The sequence below is a fragment of the Calonectris borealis genome, chromosome 11, assembly GCF_964195595.1.
Source record: "Calonectris borealis chromosome 11, bCalBor7.hap1.2, whole genome shotgun sequence".
Lineage (NCBI taxonomy): Eukaryota > Metazoa > Chordata > Aves > Procellariiformes > Procellariidae > Calonectris > Calonectris borealis.
This window is the reverse complement of record NC_134322.1, coordinates 19381779-19401775: the sequence shown is the minus strand read 5'-3', so window position 1 is coordinate 19401775 and position 19997 is coordinate 19381779. Positions and strand designations below refer to the sequence as shown.

Genomic DNA, 19997 nt, shown 5'->3' with positions numbered 1-19997 from the left:
TCTGCCTTGGGTGTTCTTTAATGTGAAAAGTCCTGGCTGTACATCTGCAGCACAGTCCAATTCAGTGTTGCATCTAGTATTGCAAGTATATGAATAAGAACTCATTGCCAAAATCCGTTGAAAATCATGGAGGAGGGAGGGAGGGAACAGAGACAGGGCATACATTGGAACTAGTTTGGCTTCCTGAAATCCATAATTAAGCAGTCTTTACTGTCCTGCAGGAAAAGTGCAATTGATATCAAATTATTCATAGGATCAGGCTCAAATGAAAGTGATTGGAGATTGGGACGTGTGGTACTGAGGTATCTGAAACGTGCATCCTGCAGGAGAAGAATAAAATGCTGTTTTTTGAATACCTAAATTTTATATATTAAAAACTTAACTTGCCCCTTTTAATTTTGGTACAGGGAACAGCAGAAGCCCGTGAATTGACGGAAGGGAGTGCTGCAGATGTTTTTCATTCAAGAATCAATGGAGAAATAATGGAGCTTGTGTTGATAAAATATCAAGGCAAAGACTGGAATGGGCATCTTAAAATTTGCGATGGGATGCCTGAATTTTTCTCCGTGTGTTTCACATCCCATTCTGCAACAGTGATGACAGTGGATATTTACATACATACTAGGCGAATTGGAAGCCGTATGATCTTGTCTGTGTTCAGTCCTTATTGGATAATCAACAAGACTTCACGTATTCTCCAGTATCAAGCTGAAGACACTCATGTGAAGCACCCAGCAGACTACAGAGATATTGTTTTGTTCTCCTTTAAAAAGAAAAATATTTTTAGTAAAAATAAGGTATGGTTATTTTAGGCGTTGGTTGTGGTGTTTTAAAATCCTGCTCTGAGGGGGTGGGAAAAACACACGCGTGTGCACACCCCCCCCCCCCCCCCATTTGTCTAAGGAATTTTTTTGGTAGTATTTAGATCTATAGGCTTTCATTTGGCTGCTGCTTTCTTCTTGTTAATTACATTTTTTGGACTAAGTAGAAGGGAAGGCAGGAAGACAGAAAGTCTATTGCAGCTTTTTCCAGGTCTTGCACTGCATCCCATTGGCTAGCTTTCATCCTGGCCAGAAGCAGGCTGATGGTATAGAGTGGTTAGGTCCTGAAAACTCAGTGGGTACCCTACCAGAAAATTGTTTCCTGGGGAGAGGAATTTAATATAGATATGTAAATTAAGAGTGTGGACTCCCTTTATAGTCAAAAGGAAGGCTGCTCTGAATCTTTCTGTGGAGGCATTTTCCACTGAATAAAGAGGAATCACAGGCTTGTGTTTTACTCAGCTAGGTACTTTGACATTTAAAATGAACAATGTAAATATTCTGTCCAATGTTAAACGTATTTCTTTTGTTTTTGACGTGATGTTTGCATGGTCAAATGAAGAGTACTGTAGTAGAGGGTTTTTTTCTGAAGTGGCCTTTCTTTCCTTTTAAATATCTTTTTTTTCACCCAACAATAGTTGAAAAAATGGTTGAAGAAACGGTTTTGACAAGGCATTCTTTTGATTATTTCCTCCACCCTCTTCAAGTTTGTGAAGCACCACAAAATTGTAGCTTTTTTTCCCATCTATGTGTGTGCTGTCATGAACATAAGAGTCGGTGAGGACTCCTCTGTTTTGCTGCCTTTTACTGTAACATCTTTCCCAGAACTCAGGCACAGACTAACAAATCAGAATATGAATAGTGATACTACATTCTTAAGCTTACCTTAACTTATAGGAGGTTTTCAAAGCACTTAAGTGTCGTCTTTATACTGCTACATGTGATATAATTGCACTCCATAATGCATGAACTATAAAATTAAAATGAATTTAAGTACTTCCTATGGTTTTCTTTTTTTGTGTAGATCCAGTTATGTATTTCAACTAGCACTTGGTCCAGTGGCTTTTCCCTTGATACTGTAGGAAGCTATGGATGTGTCAGGTGTTCAGCTAATAACATGGACTATCTGGTAAGATAGGTTTCTGTGTTTTGTGATGCTCTCTTGGGGTTCTTTTGGCTTGACTTCTTTTTCTCCTTAAGGCCTTTGTTTCACTACTTACACTGCTTTTAGATCAGAGAAATGTTTAATGTCTAGGGTAATAGTTTTTATGCCTCAGCTATTCAGGTCTGCACCTGGTGACAAGTAGTTTCACCAACAGAAATTTCCGTGTAATTCATAAACGTGGTTTATATAACAAATGTGTAGTACTGACTGTTCAAAAATACAGTGGTGAACTTGAATAGTGGAGATAAGAGTTCACATTCAAAATTCATAATTGTTTGCAAGTGTTTACATCTTCACTCAGTAGCCTTGTCTAAGACTACATTTCCACAACTAAGCAGAATAAAGAATACACTTTATAATAATATGCAGATATGTGGGGAGTTGTGTTTCCATATACTCTTTAACTGATCTCTGACGATACGATCATTTTAGGTTGTCTTGATTTACTGTAGAAGGATTCCTGTTGGATTTTCCCCACAAATGCTACAGCTACAAAATGCTACAGCTAAAACTGTCTCTTTACCATTGTGTTAATTGTGTTGCATAGTCAGCTGATCTTAGTGCATGCTGTTCGGTTCTTTTATTACAGGTGTTCAGAACAGGAGTGTTGTGTGCTAGCCTTTGTAATTACAGTAATGTTGGCTTTTCTTTTTTTCCATCCTGACTTTTCTCTTAAGCTTGTTGTTGATTGTATGCTCAAATTGTCCTTATTCAACAGGTTGGAGTTAGCATCAAAATGAGCAGTTTTAACCTTACAAGGATAGTTACCTTCACTCCATTCTACACAATAGCAAACAAATCTTCTCTGGAACTAGAAGTTGGAGAAATTGGTCCTAATGGCTCTTTTCCAACTAATAAATGGAATTATATCTCGGTTTCAGAGGTAATGTTTCAGTTTTTCCCCCCCCCTTTGGATGTTATTGTAGAAAAACGACCGGTCTCTAGCTGTCACTTAAGGAAAAAGCAGTTCTCTTATAGAAGCTCTGTCACTTATGATGGCATGAAGTGCATACTTCACATCTCAGGGCAACTTGAACAGCACAGGTTGCATATGTTGGTAAATTAATCAAGTCCTTCAGTTTAGATAATGTACTAAATGTAAATGAGATGCTCATCAGTAGATACTGGGTAATAACTAAGGCATTTGAAATAGTTTCAGTCACATAAGACTCTTTCTTTTACTGCTGGCTTACTATATTGAACATATATGAACTGTTAAAGTCATGGATATTTCTTGTTTTACAGTGTCTTCCATTTTGGCCTGAAAACTCATCTGGTGAACTTTGTGTAAGAGTAGTTGGCTATGAAAGCTCATCTAAACCATTTCTGTTTAAAGCCCAGGATAATGGTACTCTGCTGAGGCTGGAAGAATTGGTGAGACTGACTTTGTGTGGTCTGTTCTTAATATTCCATTTTAGCCTTATGGTATTGAACTTGGGAAAGCTTGACTCCCCCAGATCATCAAGATGGAAACCTTGTGCCTTAAGGTGTTGGTGCACTGCACTTCAGTTCTGTTGCATAAAAAATGTTGTGAATCAAGTCTGCAATGTTACTAATGTTTTTATAGCTGTGTGAAGTGGTCAATTTGATTTAGTTTTGACAGCTTATAGGAAGCTGAACAGCTCTATTGCTATTAAATTAAAAATGGTATACTACACCTCTAACATCTGTTCTTTTGCAGAGGGTATTTCTTAGGTGCCTTCAGTTTGTTTAAATATTTACCTTAAAATAGAATGTATTTTTTGTTTTCTTGATAAGCTAATACATGTTGGAGACACACAGTTCATGGCTAAAATAATTTATGATTCAATTAGTAGAATCTTAATTATTTCAGAACTCACTCTAGCGTAGCATTAGGGAATGTGTATATAAATGTAGCATGTTCAGACAAGTCTTTGGAGATAATGCTTACCATAAGTAGTCAAAATACAAGTGACTGTGAGGATAATCTAGATCTCCAAGTTTGCTGAAGCAGTTTGAAAAAATGTTTTTGGAACAAGATGTCATCAATGATCTGGTGTTCTGTTGATGCACTTAGTTAGAATAGCGGGTTTTTTTCTTCACTGTTCTAAGATAGTGGCTCAGCTTTGCAAGAGAATCTTTTCTAGTCCTGTAGGTAGTGAGGTTTTACTACCACTGTGTAGAGTGCTAAACATAACTTCTCACATCCCTCTGATGTGAGCTGGAGAATCTGTAAGATCATCTTTTTCAAAGGTAGATGTGTCCCCTCTGACCTCTCCTCCAGCCCTTACAACATAGCAAAAACGTCAATTTATATTGCCAGAGAAGCATTCGAGAAAGCTATCTGAAGAGACTATCCAAAAGGGAAAGCATGAGGTACCTCCTTTGTATAAGGAAATGAGAAAAAATGTGCTGCACATATCTCAGAAATATCTTGCAAATATATTGGAAGAAAGCAGGATCTTGAAAGCCATTAGAAGAAAGACTTACGATGACTTGTCTAGAGGTTTAATCAACAGAACTTTTCTGCTCAGTGATCAGTTTGTTAATACGCTACTGCTATATTTGTCGTACCTTTAAAAACGTTAGTACATTTGTCTAGAGTAGCCTTTTGGGTTTTTATGGAGTATGCAGGAAATTGCAGTTTTTAAATATGACTAAGTTTTGTAACAGAAAGTGAATGCTTGCCTATACTTTTTACTGAACTTAGCCAAATAAAGTAATTCTTAAAAATGTTATAACTTGAATATAATTTTTCAATTAAGTTAAATGAACAAATAGTTTGTGGATTTTACTGATGTCTGTCTTAAGCCAGTGACCAATGTGTTTGAGCTTACTGTTACTAGATAATGTAGGGTACATTTCCTTTTTTCATTTGTAAGAGGCTGGTGAAAGACTGATCTAAAAATAATAATTTAGTCTATTCTAACTTGAATTTATGCATAGAACAAATATTGAACTTTCTGTCTAACTTCCTCTCCAGAATGGGGGCTTACTGGTAGATGTGAATGTTTCTGAGCATTCTACTGTCATAAGCTTCTCGGATTACCATGAGGGAGCTGCTCCAGCTCTTATTGTTAACCATACTTCATGGGACTCTCTGAGATATAAACAGAGGTATGTGAAAGAAACAATTCACCATTGGTTGTTTAACCAGGGGGTATCCCGTGTGAAGAAAGTAATTCTCTTTTACCATTATGGTACCTTGAAAAATAGAAAAAAACCCTTTTCTTTGTCATATTCTTTTAATAAAGTATTTTTTCTACTTTTAAGCAGCCTTCATAGTTTGAGAAAGTGGAGAGAATAAAGTGGGAGTATAGATCTCGGTTCACCAAGAGCCTAGCTACAGCTGGACTTGTTTGGAGTGGATAGCCTAGGCCCTTCATGCCTCACCCGAGAAGGCTGGAGAGGTGGAGTGTATAGCACTGTGATCTGCTTGCACCATTTCAATCAGTGGTCTTAACCAGTGAATGCTGTCATTTTACTCCTTTTCTTTTAACCTGCAGTGGATTGCAAGAGGAAATGGAGTTGAAACCAAAGCAAGTATGCCTGTTTGCATGGACAGATCCAACTAAAACAAGAAAATTGATTTGGGGCTACTCCCAAAATTTTGGTGAACATGACCTACTTAAGGTAAGTTTCAGAAGGGGAGAAGTAAATGCTGAACCAATCTAGGACTATAACAAGATTAAAATTATCTGGGAGAAAGCTTCTTCAGTAACTTTGCATCTGTCTTGTCCTGTAAGAGACTTTTGAGCCTACTCTCAAGTAGCAAGATTTTTAGATGTTTAGATTAATGTAATTGGAGGATTGGACACAAACTCCAACCTGCATTTTCTCCATGGTTTTCTTGGATATGAAAGAAGGATAAAGTGTAGGAGCTGTGGACATATCTAAATAGTACAGAGGATGAATAATTCACCAATTTTCTAGCAGTGCTGCATTTGGCTTAAGTATCTCCCTAACGGTGGAGAAAACCCCTGACTGTTGTGACTCTCTGCTTCCCATGCAGGGAAATTCCTGCATGGAGCAGAAAATTCTGAGTTGCTCACTAAAAGCTATTTCGGTGTTTGTAACTCATGTAGTATTACAATAGGATAATGTGTGAATGTGGGGGCAAAACAACAATGATCAAGATGGAAAATGAGTTGGGGAAAGAGGGGAACTATAACTAGAAGCAAAGGTAAATCTAGGATAAGACTGGGCAAGTATTCTGTTAAAGAATGGGGAAGCAAGCATTGATGGAGGAAGATTTTTCTCACTTAACTGGCATGTAGGCTAAATAAAGTCCTATATGTCTGTCTCTAAATAGCAGCCCTCTTGCACCTTTTGCTAAACTCTGAATTCTTCAGAGGTGGCTTGGTTTTCCTGTTGACTAGGCACAGAGTTAAGACAAGAAAACTGAAAATATTAGTAGCTAAAAGTAGAGACAGCAAAGTAAGTTTGTGTTTCAGTTATACTGGGAATGGATTTAGTTTCTCACAGCTGAACTCTGGCAGTTAACCAGTTACAGTGTGCTTTACTGTATAAGCACTTTCTTGGGTCAAATTTTTTACATTTAAAAATGTTTTTAGTTTGAAGCTGATTTTTTTTGTATATAATTATAGTTACATTCATGATTATTTTAGGCTTTTGAGAAAAGGGCTTTAACTATCTCAGTTTTGCCTCACAAATTAACAAATAAGGAATATCTGCATTTGAAGAGCAGAGATCTTAATCATTGTCTGGTTTTACTGTTTCGTGGTGTATGACTTAATGCCTTCTTCCCCCATCACCTACGATTCTAAGTCTTTTCTTTTGCTGTGAAGGCCTTTGGTACCTAATAAGGGCCAATATTATTCTCATCCATAAATACTGCTGGAATGCCTACTTTTCAAAAGGGGAAAAAAAATCCCAACCCCCAACTTCTTTCAAGTGTTGGGATACAAGATGCCACCAAATCAGTATGATGCTTTAAACTGAACAAACAAGAAAAATACTGAGTTCTGATTGGTATGTGTGCCAGTAAACTTGCTTGCTTATAAACATACAGCAACATAATGGATTTACTCCTGTAATATACTTACTATATACATTTCTTTTTTTTCCCCAATACAGGATGAATGTGGCCAATTCCCTTACAATGCAAATACTCAAATACACTGGGTATCTTTCCTGGATGGACGCCAACGAGTGCTACTTTTCACAGATGATGTTGCATTAGTTTCTAAAGCACGACAAGCAGAGGAGCTGGAGCAACCTGATCAAGAAATAAACTTGTCAATCCATAGTCTTGGACTTTCTCTTGTTAACAATGAAAATAAAAAAGAAATCTCTTATATAGGAATTACTAGGTACTGCACGTGGAAGCCTAAATATTTCTTTGAATAATCAAAATTTGACAGCATATTATGATTTTAGCAATACAGTTGAGTTGAAGGGGACATCTTTCAAATGAAATTAATATAAGTGAAACCTTTTTAAGTAAAATTAAGTTCTGCCTTTATTCCTATTGTGCAATTTGAATAGATAGGATTTAACTGCCTCCTTTCTTAGCTTCTATTAAAAAAAAGTAAACAATGGGGTTTTGTGAGCCTGAAAAATTAGGATAATATCTTTTTACATGATTTGCATGGATAAGAAAGGTTTAAGTACTTTGAAATTGTTAACCTTATTATTTATCTTGCAGTTCTGGTGTTGTTTGGGAACTGAAACCAAGGCAAAAGTGGAAACCATTTAATCAAAAGCAAATAAACCTGTTGGAACAAGCCTATCAAAAGTATCTTTGTAAAAGTACTTGCCAAGCTCCAGGTTGGCATAAACTAGACAGCGATACCGAGGTATGTTTTGAGGTTGCAGTGTTTAAATGATTGCAGAACATGTCCAACAGTTAAAACAGACTTCTGTTTTGCTAAGTAAGGGCAGATGCTATATTAAGAGAAACACAGATGAAAAGCAAGCTTCTTCTTGGAATAGTTTCACATTTTATGCAGTAGAATATTTTTGTATTGAGGTAATAATGAGGCAGTATTGAGATATTTTCCGGATTTGTATTATGAAGTAAGAATCTCAAAGAATTTCGCTTTTGTGTGGCAGAAAAGATTGCTTGGTATCTGCATGTTAGTTATGAACCTATATTGTTGTTGATGTAACTCAAATTCTTTGCAGAAATCTTGGTTTTAGCTTCTTAGTAAGCTGCAGTTCCCATGACTGGATATGATAAAGGAGCCTATAGCATTCAAAGGCTCTTGAAATTAATCCACTTACCTGAGCTTCTTCAGACATTAATTATACATACCTGTATTCCGCGCATAAATTTAATGTGTTGAAATGGCTAAGTAAAATACAGGCATTTTATAGTACCATAATCAGGCTTGTTTTCTGTATCATCCTTTCATTTGAAAAACATATATACCCTCAGCTGTATGAATACTTTAAATGCATTTAAAGTACGTGGTATCGTAAACTTGTATCTGTAAGTCATTACATTTGACTTGGAAAAAAGGAGAGCTTTTTCCTTTTGCTTCTCATAACTTAAGTGTTTTGGGATCAGGGTAAAAGCATCAGCTGGGAAAGTAGTCAGCTGCATGTAAATATCTTTAATTATGCCAGTGTAATATATAACTCATGAAGAAATAGTTACTAAGATAAGACAGAGGTTCCTGCTTGGGGCAACTAAAGTTGCAATGTAATGTGCTTATCAGACTAACTTGTGCTTTTCATTACTTTCCATGCAGATAATTGGATTAAGTAATTCAGTAGCCATGGGGTCATGAAATAAGGAAAAATGCATGTTTTATTTGCTAGTCTGCTTACTAGCATTTTATTATTTCTCTAATTAAACTGTATGTTAGTTCTGCTTTCTTATATTTCCAGGTGAATTTTAGTAAGGTTCCAATGGAAATGCGTCTCCCAGTCAGATGCAGCATCCGACGCAACTTTCTGTCAGGAATTCAGGTTGAATTCAAACAATCGCCTCACCAAAGAAGCTTACGGGCTCAATTGTATTGGCTGCAGGTACCATCTTTCATCATGTTCTATGAACTAAACAGACACTTTAAGGCTTTCATTTTATTCATCTGTATGAAGAAGTATCTTCAAATCTTACATACGTGGTGCTCTGCTCACTATGTCAGAGTAGCAGTAGTGCTATGAATGCTCCATTGATGGAAAAGTACTGCAGAACTGCCATCCCAGGATTTTGCAAGTAGTACGGAAAAAATCCCACAAAATTGTGGGTTAATGGAAAGCACGGTGCTGTGATGGAAAGTTTATTTCTAAAGAGAGGTCTTTTGGTGTTTTAAAACAAACAAACAAACAAAAACCTCAACCTTTTTCAAAACTTGTTCACCATAATTTGATACAGTCATGTAACATAATATTCTAGAGAGTGTATCTAGAAGTTCAGAGATCTTTAGCACAAAAACTACCTGTCCAATGGAAAGTAGATAATAGACATTTAAATACTCAAAAATAGTACACAATAATATATCTGCATGTAAGCTTAACAGTGAATTAATGTGCAACACTTGCACCTGATTAGCATACTCCAGTCAGTGCTGATAGTGTTGCTAAATTAACCAATAGAGCGTTTGAGCAGGTACTAGTGAGAAGAGTTTAGTACTGGAGGAAAATAATGGTGAGAAATCATCATCATCGTCATCTTCATCTCCATTTGCTGCACTTCAGAGTCCCCTGGGGAGGCCACTCATTGAGGAGACACTGTTGATGCTTTTCCTGAACAGCTGGTGGGGTTTATCTGTTTTTGTTTTTGCCTGAAGGTAGTTTTCACTATTACAGTCAATGTATGCCATCAGCTGCAGACCCTCTAAATGAATCTTTGTGAGTGTGAACCTGTGTAAGCATCCCTTGTGCAACACTTCCAACCATCTGACCTTTTATAACTAAAATAAGTAACATGCCAAAATAATATCAGAGTAATCCTCTTCCCCTTTTCTCCTTCCCCGAAAATAAGAATGACGTTTTTCTTGAACACAATCTATAAACAGTTTCTCAAGCCTTCTAAAATGGAAATGGTCTTTGATTATTGCGTCACTAAAATATTCCTGTAACTATGCAATGATTTTTTAGGTTGATAATCAATTACCTGGATCGATGTTTCCTGTTGTATTTCACCCTGTAGCCCCTCCCAAGTCGATTGCTTTGGATTCAGGTATGACAAAGCCTTTAGTCATAGCAGATGTATTCAGCCTTGAAAGTAGTAATTTGGCAATATATTTTTTACATTACTTAGATTTTTTTTTTTCTATTTAGAACCAAAACCTTTCATTGATATCAGCGTCATTACTAGATTCAACGAATACAGCAAAGTACTGCAATTCAAGTGAGTTTAACAGAGTGTTGTAATACAATTTTAGAAATTTAACGTGATTTAGAAGTGAATCTTGTTTTAAAGTTCATGTTCTCCTATCCAGACAACTCTTGACTTTGGATTGAGTTTTTAAACGTCTCCAATGGAAAAACATCATTCTAAAAGAAACTTACTTTTAGAAAGTAAGGACTGACCACATGAAGGGACTGTTATGCAAATTCTTTAGTAATTGGAATTATTTCCCTCTTGTACTACAATATCAGAGTTGCATGTCTGACTGCTGTACAGCGCTGGGTTTATTAGGTGCTCTAACAAAAGACAGCTCATACAGTCTCTAATGTAGCCCAATACACTGTGTTCTGTTGTGAAATGTATGTTCTTTAGTTAATATGTCTGAGTCTTGAGTTTTCATACTAAAAATGAGACAAAAACGTTATGCTGATGGTTTCTAATGCAAGACTTTTGGAGAGAGGCAGTTGTATAAGAGGAAAAAATATGTTGTTTAGGTGATGTTATCCATGGAGCACATGGAATCATAATGTATTGAGTATATAAGAAGTATTTGGTGATGGTTAATATTTTTAGATAAATTTTGAAAGTGTTAAGATATGAATAATCTACAGTAATGTATAGCTTTGTGAGGCTGGTAAGCCCTTCTAACTATAAATAGAGTTGATATTGTAGCTTGTAAGTCTTAATATGCAACATTGCATAAAAAAACTTCAATTACATAGGGTAAGCATGTGATGCTTAAGTTAAACTTCTACAAGTATTCCCTGCTTTTTTTCCCCCATTTTAGATACTTCATGGTTCTTATCCAGGAAATGGCACTGAAAATTGATCAAGGATTTTTAGGAGCACTTAGCGAACTTTTCACTCCATCTACAGACCCAGAAGCTGAAAGACAAAGGGTAATATATGAGAGAAACTGATTTTTGCCAGAACAGGGCCTTAATGGTAATGGTGTTGCGATTTTCTGAATATTTCAGTATAAATGAGTGAATATTGCATTTGACAACAGTGAATAAAGGGACATGCTAAGATAATTTTCAGTGAAGCATTGGGATTTCTGTTAAACATCAGCTGTGAGCATTACTAATTGACAAGTATGAGTAACTGATGCTTGGGTATGTGTAACTGTTTTCTGCTCTTTTAATGTTTCATTAATTGATGACACAGTTGTTTCAACTGTGGCTACAAAGTGTTAAGGGTGGTAGATGAAATGAGGTTAGGGTTTGTAGAGTGGGCTTCTAATTGTCTGTTGGTCTACAGTGTCTTTTGTCTTTAGAGAGCATAAGGAACAGGTTTTCATGACTCTAAATTAAGTCTTATATAGGTGGTAGTATTCAGAAAGGTCATATTTGGTTCTAGCATGCATAGGAGAGTCATTCTTAAAAGTTTCTTTTTCTTAGAAATGATATCTTCGGATGTATTGTATAAAAACTCTTAATTTTGTTAGGAAAAACAAAAATTCAAAGAACCTCAGGAAGTTAGTTATTTTACTAATTTTTCTAAATTAATTTAGAAATGATACCTTAAGTGATTGAGGAATTTAAGAGAATATCAAATGATGTAGCATAAATTGGAAAAATCACCCAGAAATTGTTGTAGGGTTTTTCTGTTTTGGTTTGGTTTTTTGTTTGTTTGTTTTTAATCCTGGATTAAAGAAAAGTATTAGTACAGTTATAATCTGGTATACAAAAGTAATTCGTCTATTTCCAGTTTTGGAGGTGTTGGCTATTTAACTAGTTAGTTAATTGTTTTATTACACTTGGCTATGATTATTATTTTTGCTGTTTGTTTATATTTATGTATATTTTTACATGTATTTATATATATAATATTATTAATTATATTATGTGCATATATAATTATGCTGGTTTATATGTTGATGAGATAAACTTCTGTTCTATTTTTTCCTTTTTTTTTTTTTTTAAATAAACCCAGTCTAAATTAATTCAGCAAGATGTAGATTCACTTAACACAGAGCTAATGGAGTCTTCCCTAACAGACCTGTCAATGCTCAGCTTCTTTGAGCATTTCCATATTTCTCCAATTAAGGTATGTAATAGAGATACTTCTGGTTAATAAAACACTTGATATCAATGATCACTTAATTTCTTAGAGTAAATACATCCTCAGATCAACCTTCTGGGTAATTGAGGTCTTCATGCTGCCTTCCTAATGGTGATTTTTTAATGTTCTCTAGAACTTAATACTTTGTTGGAAAACTTTCTTAGTTGCCCGTGAGTACAAACAGACCCTTAACCATTGCTAAGTGGGAAGAGTCAATGGGTATAATAATGAGGAAGCCTAGATAAAATGCTGGCTTGAAGGTATCCAAGTAATGTATGATAAGTTGTCATAAAATACACTTTCATGGGCTTGTCTTCATGTCTCTCTTGAACCAGTTAGATTTTTCGGTGCAAGGGAATAAAGATCATCAGTAATTATACATTATTCTGCATCTACAGAATGCTCCCCTAAGGCTGTCAGATTGAATAAGAATTTAGAGGGAAAAGAATTACTTACTTTCTTTTTCTTTTGACTGGATGTGTAAAAGACAGACGTAAACCCCAGTACAGATGATTAAATTCTGGCACTGTTTTCAACTTTTTACTTATTTCACTAGATATCTATAGGGTATGCTTAGATTCTTGAATTTTTTTTTTTAATATGATTGTGCTTATAAACTTATAAGAATGTGAAGCCAGGGAAAACACTAGAGGAACAGACACTATCGTGATATTTGTAATGTTATCCTCTAGCCAGTCTGGTTAAAGTTGTTGAAGAAACAATTACAATTTTCAGTCTGTCTTGCATCTTTATTTGAAATGTCTAGCCATGCTGCCAGTTAAGTACAGGAAGAGGCTTCTTTTTCTCTCCTGTTTTTTCCCCTTACTTCAGTGACCCATCCCAATATTCTAAACCACTGGGTAGTGGGAAAACCATGAAAATGGCTGTGTGGCGTTTTGAAAAAAAAAACGAAAATGGGGAATCTTGAAAAAATCAAATCATACAGGTTAACTGCTATGCCCTCTTTTAAGGGAGTAGAAGGGTGCAATATTGATTATGGTGATGAACAAGGGAAAAGGAAAATAATTTTCTGTTGCTTTCTCCACCTTTAAGAAAAGTGTGTGGATTTCCTTTAAAAAAAGTGTCTTATCGACACTAAACAATCCCATTTTACAATTTTAAGGACAGTTCTCTAAAGCTCATGCATTTTCCCAAAAGCGTGTCTAGTTGCAAAAATACACACAAGCTAGTTAAGTAAATCAGAATTTAAAATTTAACTTGTACTGGTAATTAAGCTCCACCTATTTAACAAGTTCTCTCTCTCATTGTTTACACAGAAGTTTACAGATGTAAACAACAAAAGTTAAACATCTAGGGCAATTTGGCACTTCTCTGTATGGAAATATAAATAAATACATATGTTATCAAAGTAATACTATTGTGAGTTGAAGCATGTTTGTTGAAATCGTACATTTCCTCAAAGTGAGTAAAAATACACTTACCGCTGTTTCACCACTGGTTCGTTTACATGTGCACCACACAACTTGTCTGGTGTGTGTCTTCTTTGACTTGATTTGTCTTGTTTTCCTAATTCTTTCTTGACAGTTGCATTTGAGTCTGTCTCTGGCTTCTGGTGGAGAAGCATCAGATAAGGGGGAAGAAATGATAGCCATCCATTCTCTGAATTTGCTGTTGAAAAGTATTGGAGCTACTCTAACAGATGTGGATGATCTTATTTTCAAGTAAGCTAATAAAGTTGTTTTTTTTTTTAATATTTTGAATAAAGCTACCATGCATTTAATACTTGGGTCCATGGTAAACTTTGATTAGTATAAATGTATACAGCCTTTGGGGAAAGGGAGGAATGGAGGGAAGATGGTGTTTGGGCTCCTTTTTAAGAGAAAAGGGATTCAGGATTATCTGAAGAAAGAAAGAGGACTACTTAGAAGGAGGAAGAGTATCTATAACTAACGTGTGATTACTTGTCTTTCAGACTTGCTTTCTTTGAAATTAAATATCAGTTCTATAAGAGAGACCAACTGATGAAGAGAGTTGTTAGACATTATAGTGAACAAGTAAGTTTGTTTAGTCAAGTCTTTGTGTAAAATTTTGAGTATCTTACAGAATGCAGAAGATCGGAAAGGAAAGGTGAATACCTCTAAAAGCTACTAATTTTTTATTTCATGGTAGTGAAGTAGGAATGTGGCACATTATGAAAATGTAAATACAAAAGTGTCCTGAAAATGTGGTTAGGAATTTTAAGTGATTGTTTCTGTTCTTTTTATTTGTATTTTTCTTCACCAAAGTATTCTAATAGTTATCCATACATACACTGCATCTTTTGCCTAAGCCTGTCTTCATTCTAGTAGGAATACTTAATTGAGGACTCTAAGGTAGTACTTAGGTAGTGAATTAAAGAATTTACCCACCTAACGTGGAACTATGTGTAACAACAGCTAGTTACACTGCTCTTGTTTTTATCTTTTTTTTTTCCCCCTCATTATTTAGCTCCTGAAACAGATGTATGTTCTTGTACTTGGGTTAGATGTTCTTGGAAATCCATTCGGCTTAATCAGAGGCTTGTCTGAGGGAGTTGAAGCTTTCTTCTATGAGCCGTTCCAGGTATGACTTCCTGATTCTTCAACTGTGTATGAACAGTAGGCTGATTGAATATGCTGGTAGGGTTGTAGTTTTGTTGTCCGTGTACTCTACACCCTGAACAGTTAAGAAAGCAGTAATTTTTTATGTTAACTTTAAAGAAATAACATACTCAAATGGCCTTACTTTCATCAGTGTAAAGGAATTGCTATTTTTTCTTCAAACAGATGCATAAACGTATAGTTTTCTGCTATTCATCATAAGCTTCATTTTTAGGGTGCTGTTCAGGGACCTGAAGAATTTGCTGAAGGCTTTGTAATCGGTGTTAAAAGTCTTCTTGGACACACAGTGGGTATGTATCATATTGTTACTGTTTTGATAAATTAGGTTAACTCATGGATTGCATTTAGATTTTTTTTGTCTTATTTTGAAGGGAAAGTTATATTTTTAAAATATCTACATGGTAATTTTTTGATGAGTATTTTAAGTTTGTCAGATACTATTGCCAGTATTTGTGATAAAGATCATTCACACCTAACTTGCTTGAGACCATCTAAATGTCTGTTTTGTAGACTGAGCAAGCAAATTGAGAAACATTGCATGTATAACTGAATTTGTAACATGCTGTGGATGAATAAGAAAAATAATTCTAATGGTCCTAAAATGTCTGGAGAAGCCTGATAAATGTTCTTAGGACCAGCTACTGTTACAGTTACCTTAGATTTTTATTTAGCTATATGTTACAGTAATTAGAGAAAATATGATTCCATCCAATATGCCATATAACATGTACTGAAGTGATTTAAGAGTTACCTTTTGCTGTATTTATGGATTTCAGGCCAGATTCTGGAGTCTTCTCATGGACAACATGTGGTAGTAACTCTGTGTAAATTTGTAATATCTAAACTGAATATGAAGGGAAATTGCTATGAATTTTGTGGCTTCTTGCATGTTGTCTGCTGTTAAATTGTGAAAGAACAGTAACTTTTGCTTTCTACCCTGTTCCATCAGGTGGTGCAGCAGGGGTGGTGTCTAGGATCACTGGTTCTGTTGGAAAAGGCTTGGCTGCTATTACTATGGATAAAGAATTTCAGCAGAAACGGAGAGAGGAAATGGGTCGGCAGCCAAAAGACTTTAGTGACAGCCTGGCCAAAGGAGGAAAAGGCTTGTTACGGGTATGAATTTGAAGTTCAGGGTATGATGTGCCAACTCTTAATCCATGCTTGAAAATTATATGCAAGGAAGTTTGATAATGTCATCTTTATCAGTTCGTGAACTAAACAGAAAAGACAAACAGGCAGTCGGTTTATAGGAGACTCAGTGTAGTGTATCAGCTTTAGTGTTTGAGGTCATGTTTTTGGCCAACCTGAGGAATTGAAGGTAGGATCTCGGAAAGGAAAAGTGTAGGAAGTAACACCAATTTCTCCTGCGAGTTATATAAATAAATAAATAAATAAATAGTTACTCATGTTCAAAAAATGTGTTATCTAATTAAAGTAACCGGGCCCTTATTTTACCTTGCAGTCATGCTGTCAGTAGAAGTCAGTTGGCTGTGAATTACGAGCTCTGGGAATGTGCTGCATAGTAAAAATGGCTTTCTAGATGCTGAGGTCTTATAAAAACTGCTAGGTTTTCTTTGACTTAAAAGAACATAAAGCAAGTAGAATGTGTATAAAAGTAAGTACTACGTTAGGTTGAGAGATTTTTCTGAAATAGAAGCTGTGCAGCCCCTGTATTTTTTTTGTAATCTAAAATTGGGAACCTTTTCTGGTTGCTGGAAGATCACATCTATTTCTAGTTAAAATGTTAAAAATGAGACAAACCTCATGTAAACGATTACTGAGAGATCTGTATTACCTGAATGCAAATTAAGTCTTCTAATAAATTCTATCACTTTCCATTCAAAATAAAAGCAGTCAACTACTTTCTAAGTAATTATAAGTAATAAACATTGTGGAATTGTTTCTGATACTGTTTGCTGAAAATTTGGAAGTTACCTCAGTAGATTTTTATTCTTTTGCCTTAGTGTCATTAAACTACTTGACCTTTGAAGTCTTCCAGTGTGTTATTTGATGTTATTTATCTTGAGTATTTGGTATCACTAACCCATGACTGGGAATTGTGGCAGCTTCCTGTTAGTAGTGAAAGTGAAATAGCAATTTTAATTATTACAAGACTGATTACTCTACAAAAGATTTGTTAGTCTTTCTTGCCAGCATAAATGTTTCTTCAGCCATTTAGCTTCCCTCTCTTTTCTTTCCCTCAGTTATAATTTTCTTAAAAAAATAAAGTGAAAAAAACCAAAACCCCAAACCCCAAAAAAACCCAGCCAAACAATGTTTCTGATATTGAACTTCATTATAAAGTTTTACAATGAAGGATGAGAGACAAGTGGTTGCCCAGTTGGACTACAGCATTCCTGTTTCTAAGTAGGAACTTAATTATCTTCTTCGTTTTAGGGTGTTGTTGGAGGTGTGACGGGGATAATCACTAAACCTGTAGAAGGTAAGCACTAAGGTTGCACTGCACTGCTTAAATGGTTTCCCAATACTTTACAATTTATTTTGTAATCTTAAGAAATATCATTCTAAGTGTGGTGATGCTAAGGCATAGCAAGATTATATTTCTAATTCAAATGTGACCTTATACAATGATTTACTCAAATATATTTATAGCTGTTGCTGGCTTACCACCTTTTCAGCCTTTGTATGAATTAAGAAATGGTTGTCTTCATGACATATTTTGTTAGGCCGGCTGTAGTACCCAATTTATTGTTTAAAGCCAGAATAAAGATTCGAAAAATAATAAATTAAAAAGCACCAGTTGAAAACGTTTTTTGGGACTCCAAAGGTTGGAGAAATCTTGGTAAGCAAATTTGGTTTTACGCCTGAGATCACTATTTCTTTTTTTGAAGTCTGTCACTTTAATAGTATGATAGATGATGAAAAAAATCCAAGATAAAATACTTCTTATTAAAATTCATGTCAAAGTGATTTAAATGTTGGAAGTTAATTGTTATTTTGTTGTATTTTATAGATTATTGGCAGATACTTTGAGATGTAGTCCTTCTCTCATTGGTGGATGACACACATGCTTTCTAAACAGTGTCTTGGCTCTTCCATAGTTATGTATCACCAGAAACATGAAATTTTGAGATAGGAATAGTTAACTTCCATTATACTTGTGCATCTTAGTCTTCAGATTATTTTGTTATTACTATCAACCTATAAAAACTGATATATTGGCCTACAGTCCAGACTGAAAGTGCGAGAAGGACAATCTAGTTAACATCTCAGTTATGCTGGCTTTGGAGGCTGGTGAGGTGTTAAGTGAACAGCAACATGTCTGAACAGACAAGGAAGCTATGTGTGACTTTTCACAGAAAACCTTTTTATAAGCGGATTGTACGTAATCAATTGCTGTGGGGGTTTCCAATACAAAACAGTTCTAGTGCGGCCTGGAGCAGTAACGGTTTAATTCTGTTGTTAATGTCTTCATGTAGGTCATTAAAACTATTTCTTTTTCTGTTCCCTTTTTTTAAAGGGGCTAAAAAAGAAGGTGCAGCTGGATTCTTTAAAGGAATTGGAAAGGGGCTTGTAGGAGTGGTAGCCCGCCCAACAGGTGGCATTGTAGATATGGCAAGCAGTACCTTCCAAGGAATTCAAAGGTAAAATGTCAAGAGGAAGTTTTGAAGTACTCACCATATGTTGGATACCAGGTGGTAAAGTAGTCCAGCAGTGACACACAATTATTTGTGTTAAATGTGCAGGATGTATGTATGGGGTTGAGAGATGTCTAGTAGCCTGTAGTGAATGTATTTTACTATGATCTCTGGAAATTGCTGCTTCGGAATACATCTTGCAGTGTTGTAGTTCAGGTGGATGATAACTAGTCCATTTTCTCGTTTCACTCCCTCCCCTGATCAGAAAGTAATTAAAAGATCATGTGTAAATTTTACTTTTGAGGTAGGTTTGTGTACTGCTGAATGCAAATATCTAAATGTCATTTAAACATACTGTAAAAAATAGACCATTGAAATTTTCGGAGAAAAACTTGCCAGTTTGAAATTCAGTTAGCAGTGCACATCAGGGGCTGCTTCTGTTTTAAGGAAACCTTTGGAAAGTGTGTTAATAAACATGAGAACCCTTAGTAAATTATCCAGGGTTGGGAGTAAACTTCTCCAAATTATTCTGTAGCTGTCTAATTGGCTGATGTTACTTTGGATTTATTACTAGCAGTGTGTCTTTACTATTTACATCTGTAGGGTACCCAGGAAGTGTAAGTGGGATATGTGGCAAGTGAAAGGGTGATTTTTTTTTTTTATTTTTAAAGATATCTTGCTGAAACTCAGAATTGTAGTAAGCTTACTGAAATACTGTTCCACTGTCTGTGGCAGGGTGGCGGAATCAACTGAAGAAGTATCTAATCTCCGTCCTCCACGTTTCATTCATGAAGATGGCATCATCCGGCCATATGATAGGGTGGAAGCTGAGGGTTATGATTTATTTGAGGTATGACTTGTATTGTAAATACAGTTAAAATTGTCTAACCTACAGGGTTCCATAAACAGCCAGAAAAAAGCTGCCAGGGATATGTGGCAGTCGTTATCTGTAGTAAAAATTTGCCCCAGCCTATTTCATAAGGCAAGCCCGCATAGCAGAGAAGACCCACTGCTTGTAGTAAGCTGAATGCAACAAGAAAACTGCAGCATTGCTGTTAAATGATCTTCTGCACATTATGTTCTGTAATTGCTTATCTCATGCTCTGTAAGGAGGTAGTAGGATTAAGATTTGAATATGTGGAAACAAGAAAAACATTTTGATACTCGGTTCTAATGTTTTGCTTAATAACAAAGCTGGGGCTGGTTTTCAAACTAAGTAACATTTAAATAGGGTGAATAGAGTTTGAATTGTTTGGCATATAATACAACTACTGAAATTCCTTTCTCCTTTTTTTTTTTTTTTTTGTGGTATCAGCAATTGAAAAATCTGCATGAAATCCTAAAATACCGCCTTTTGGTATTTCCTTATGTTGTTCTTAATGACAATATGTCATAGCTACAGGCATTGTGTGGACATTTAGCCTGCTTCTACACCTGGATGTGGCTAACATGTGGAGGATGAAT

General features: G+C 35.5%; 1 protein-coding gene across 12 annotated transcripts in view; it reads left to right on the top strand.

Annotated features, from left to right (window-relative positions):
* Positions 1 to 19997, top strand: part of VPS13C (vacuolar protein sorting 13 homolog C) — a 100766-nt gene that overhangs the window by 68368 nt on the left and 12401 nt on the right. For 8 of the 12 annotated variants that reach the window (XR_012675254.1, XM_075160311.1, XM_075160316.1 and 5 more), the window contains 21 exons: positions 408 to 797; positions 1846 to 1950; positions 2705 to 2869; positions 3232 to 3360; positions 4931 to 5064; positions 5454 to 5580; positions 7045 to 7280; positions 7616 to 7766; positions 8803 to 8943; positions 10018 to 10099; positions 10201 to 10270; positions 11058 to 11169; positions 12206 to 12319; positions 13880 to 14016; positions 14268 to 14349; positions 14783 to 14896; positions 15149 to 15224; positions 15884 to 16047; positions 17332 to 17377; positions 18416 to 18539; positions 19269 to 19383. Coding sequence is in view for 9 of the 12 variants with exons in the window: in XM_075160311.1 (XP_075016412.1) it covers positions 408 to 797; positions 1846 to 1950; positions 2705 to 2869; positions 3232 to 3360; positions 4931 to 5064; positions 5454 to 5580; positions 7045 to 7280; positions 7616 to 7766; positions 8803 to 8943; positions 10018 to 10099; positions 10201 to 10270; positions 11058 to 11169; positions 12206 to 12319; positions 13880 to 14016; positions 14268 to 14349; positions 14783 to 14896; positions 15149 to 15224; positions 15884 to 16047; positions 17332 to 17377; positions 18416 to 18539; positions 19269 to 19383 (2814 nt within the window). In the remaining 3 variants the exon portion in view is untranslated. The remainder of the gene's footprint in view (positions 1 to 407; positions 798 to 1845; positions 1951 to 2704; positions 2870 to 3231; positions 3361 to 4930; positions 5065 to 5453; positions 5581 to 7044; positions 7281 to 7615; positions 7767 to 8802; positions 8944 to 10017; positions 10100 to 10200; positions 10271 to 11057; positions 11170 to 12205; positions 12320 to 13879; positions 14017 to 14267; positions 14350 to 14782; positions 14897 to 15148; positions 15225 to 15883; positions 16048 to 17331; positions 17378 to 18415; positions 18540 to 19268; positions 19384 to 19997) is intronic. The other 4 variants (XR_012675255.1, XR_012675256.1, XM_075160314.1 and 1 more) reach the window with 1 other exon arrangement.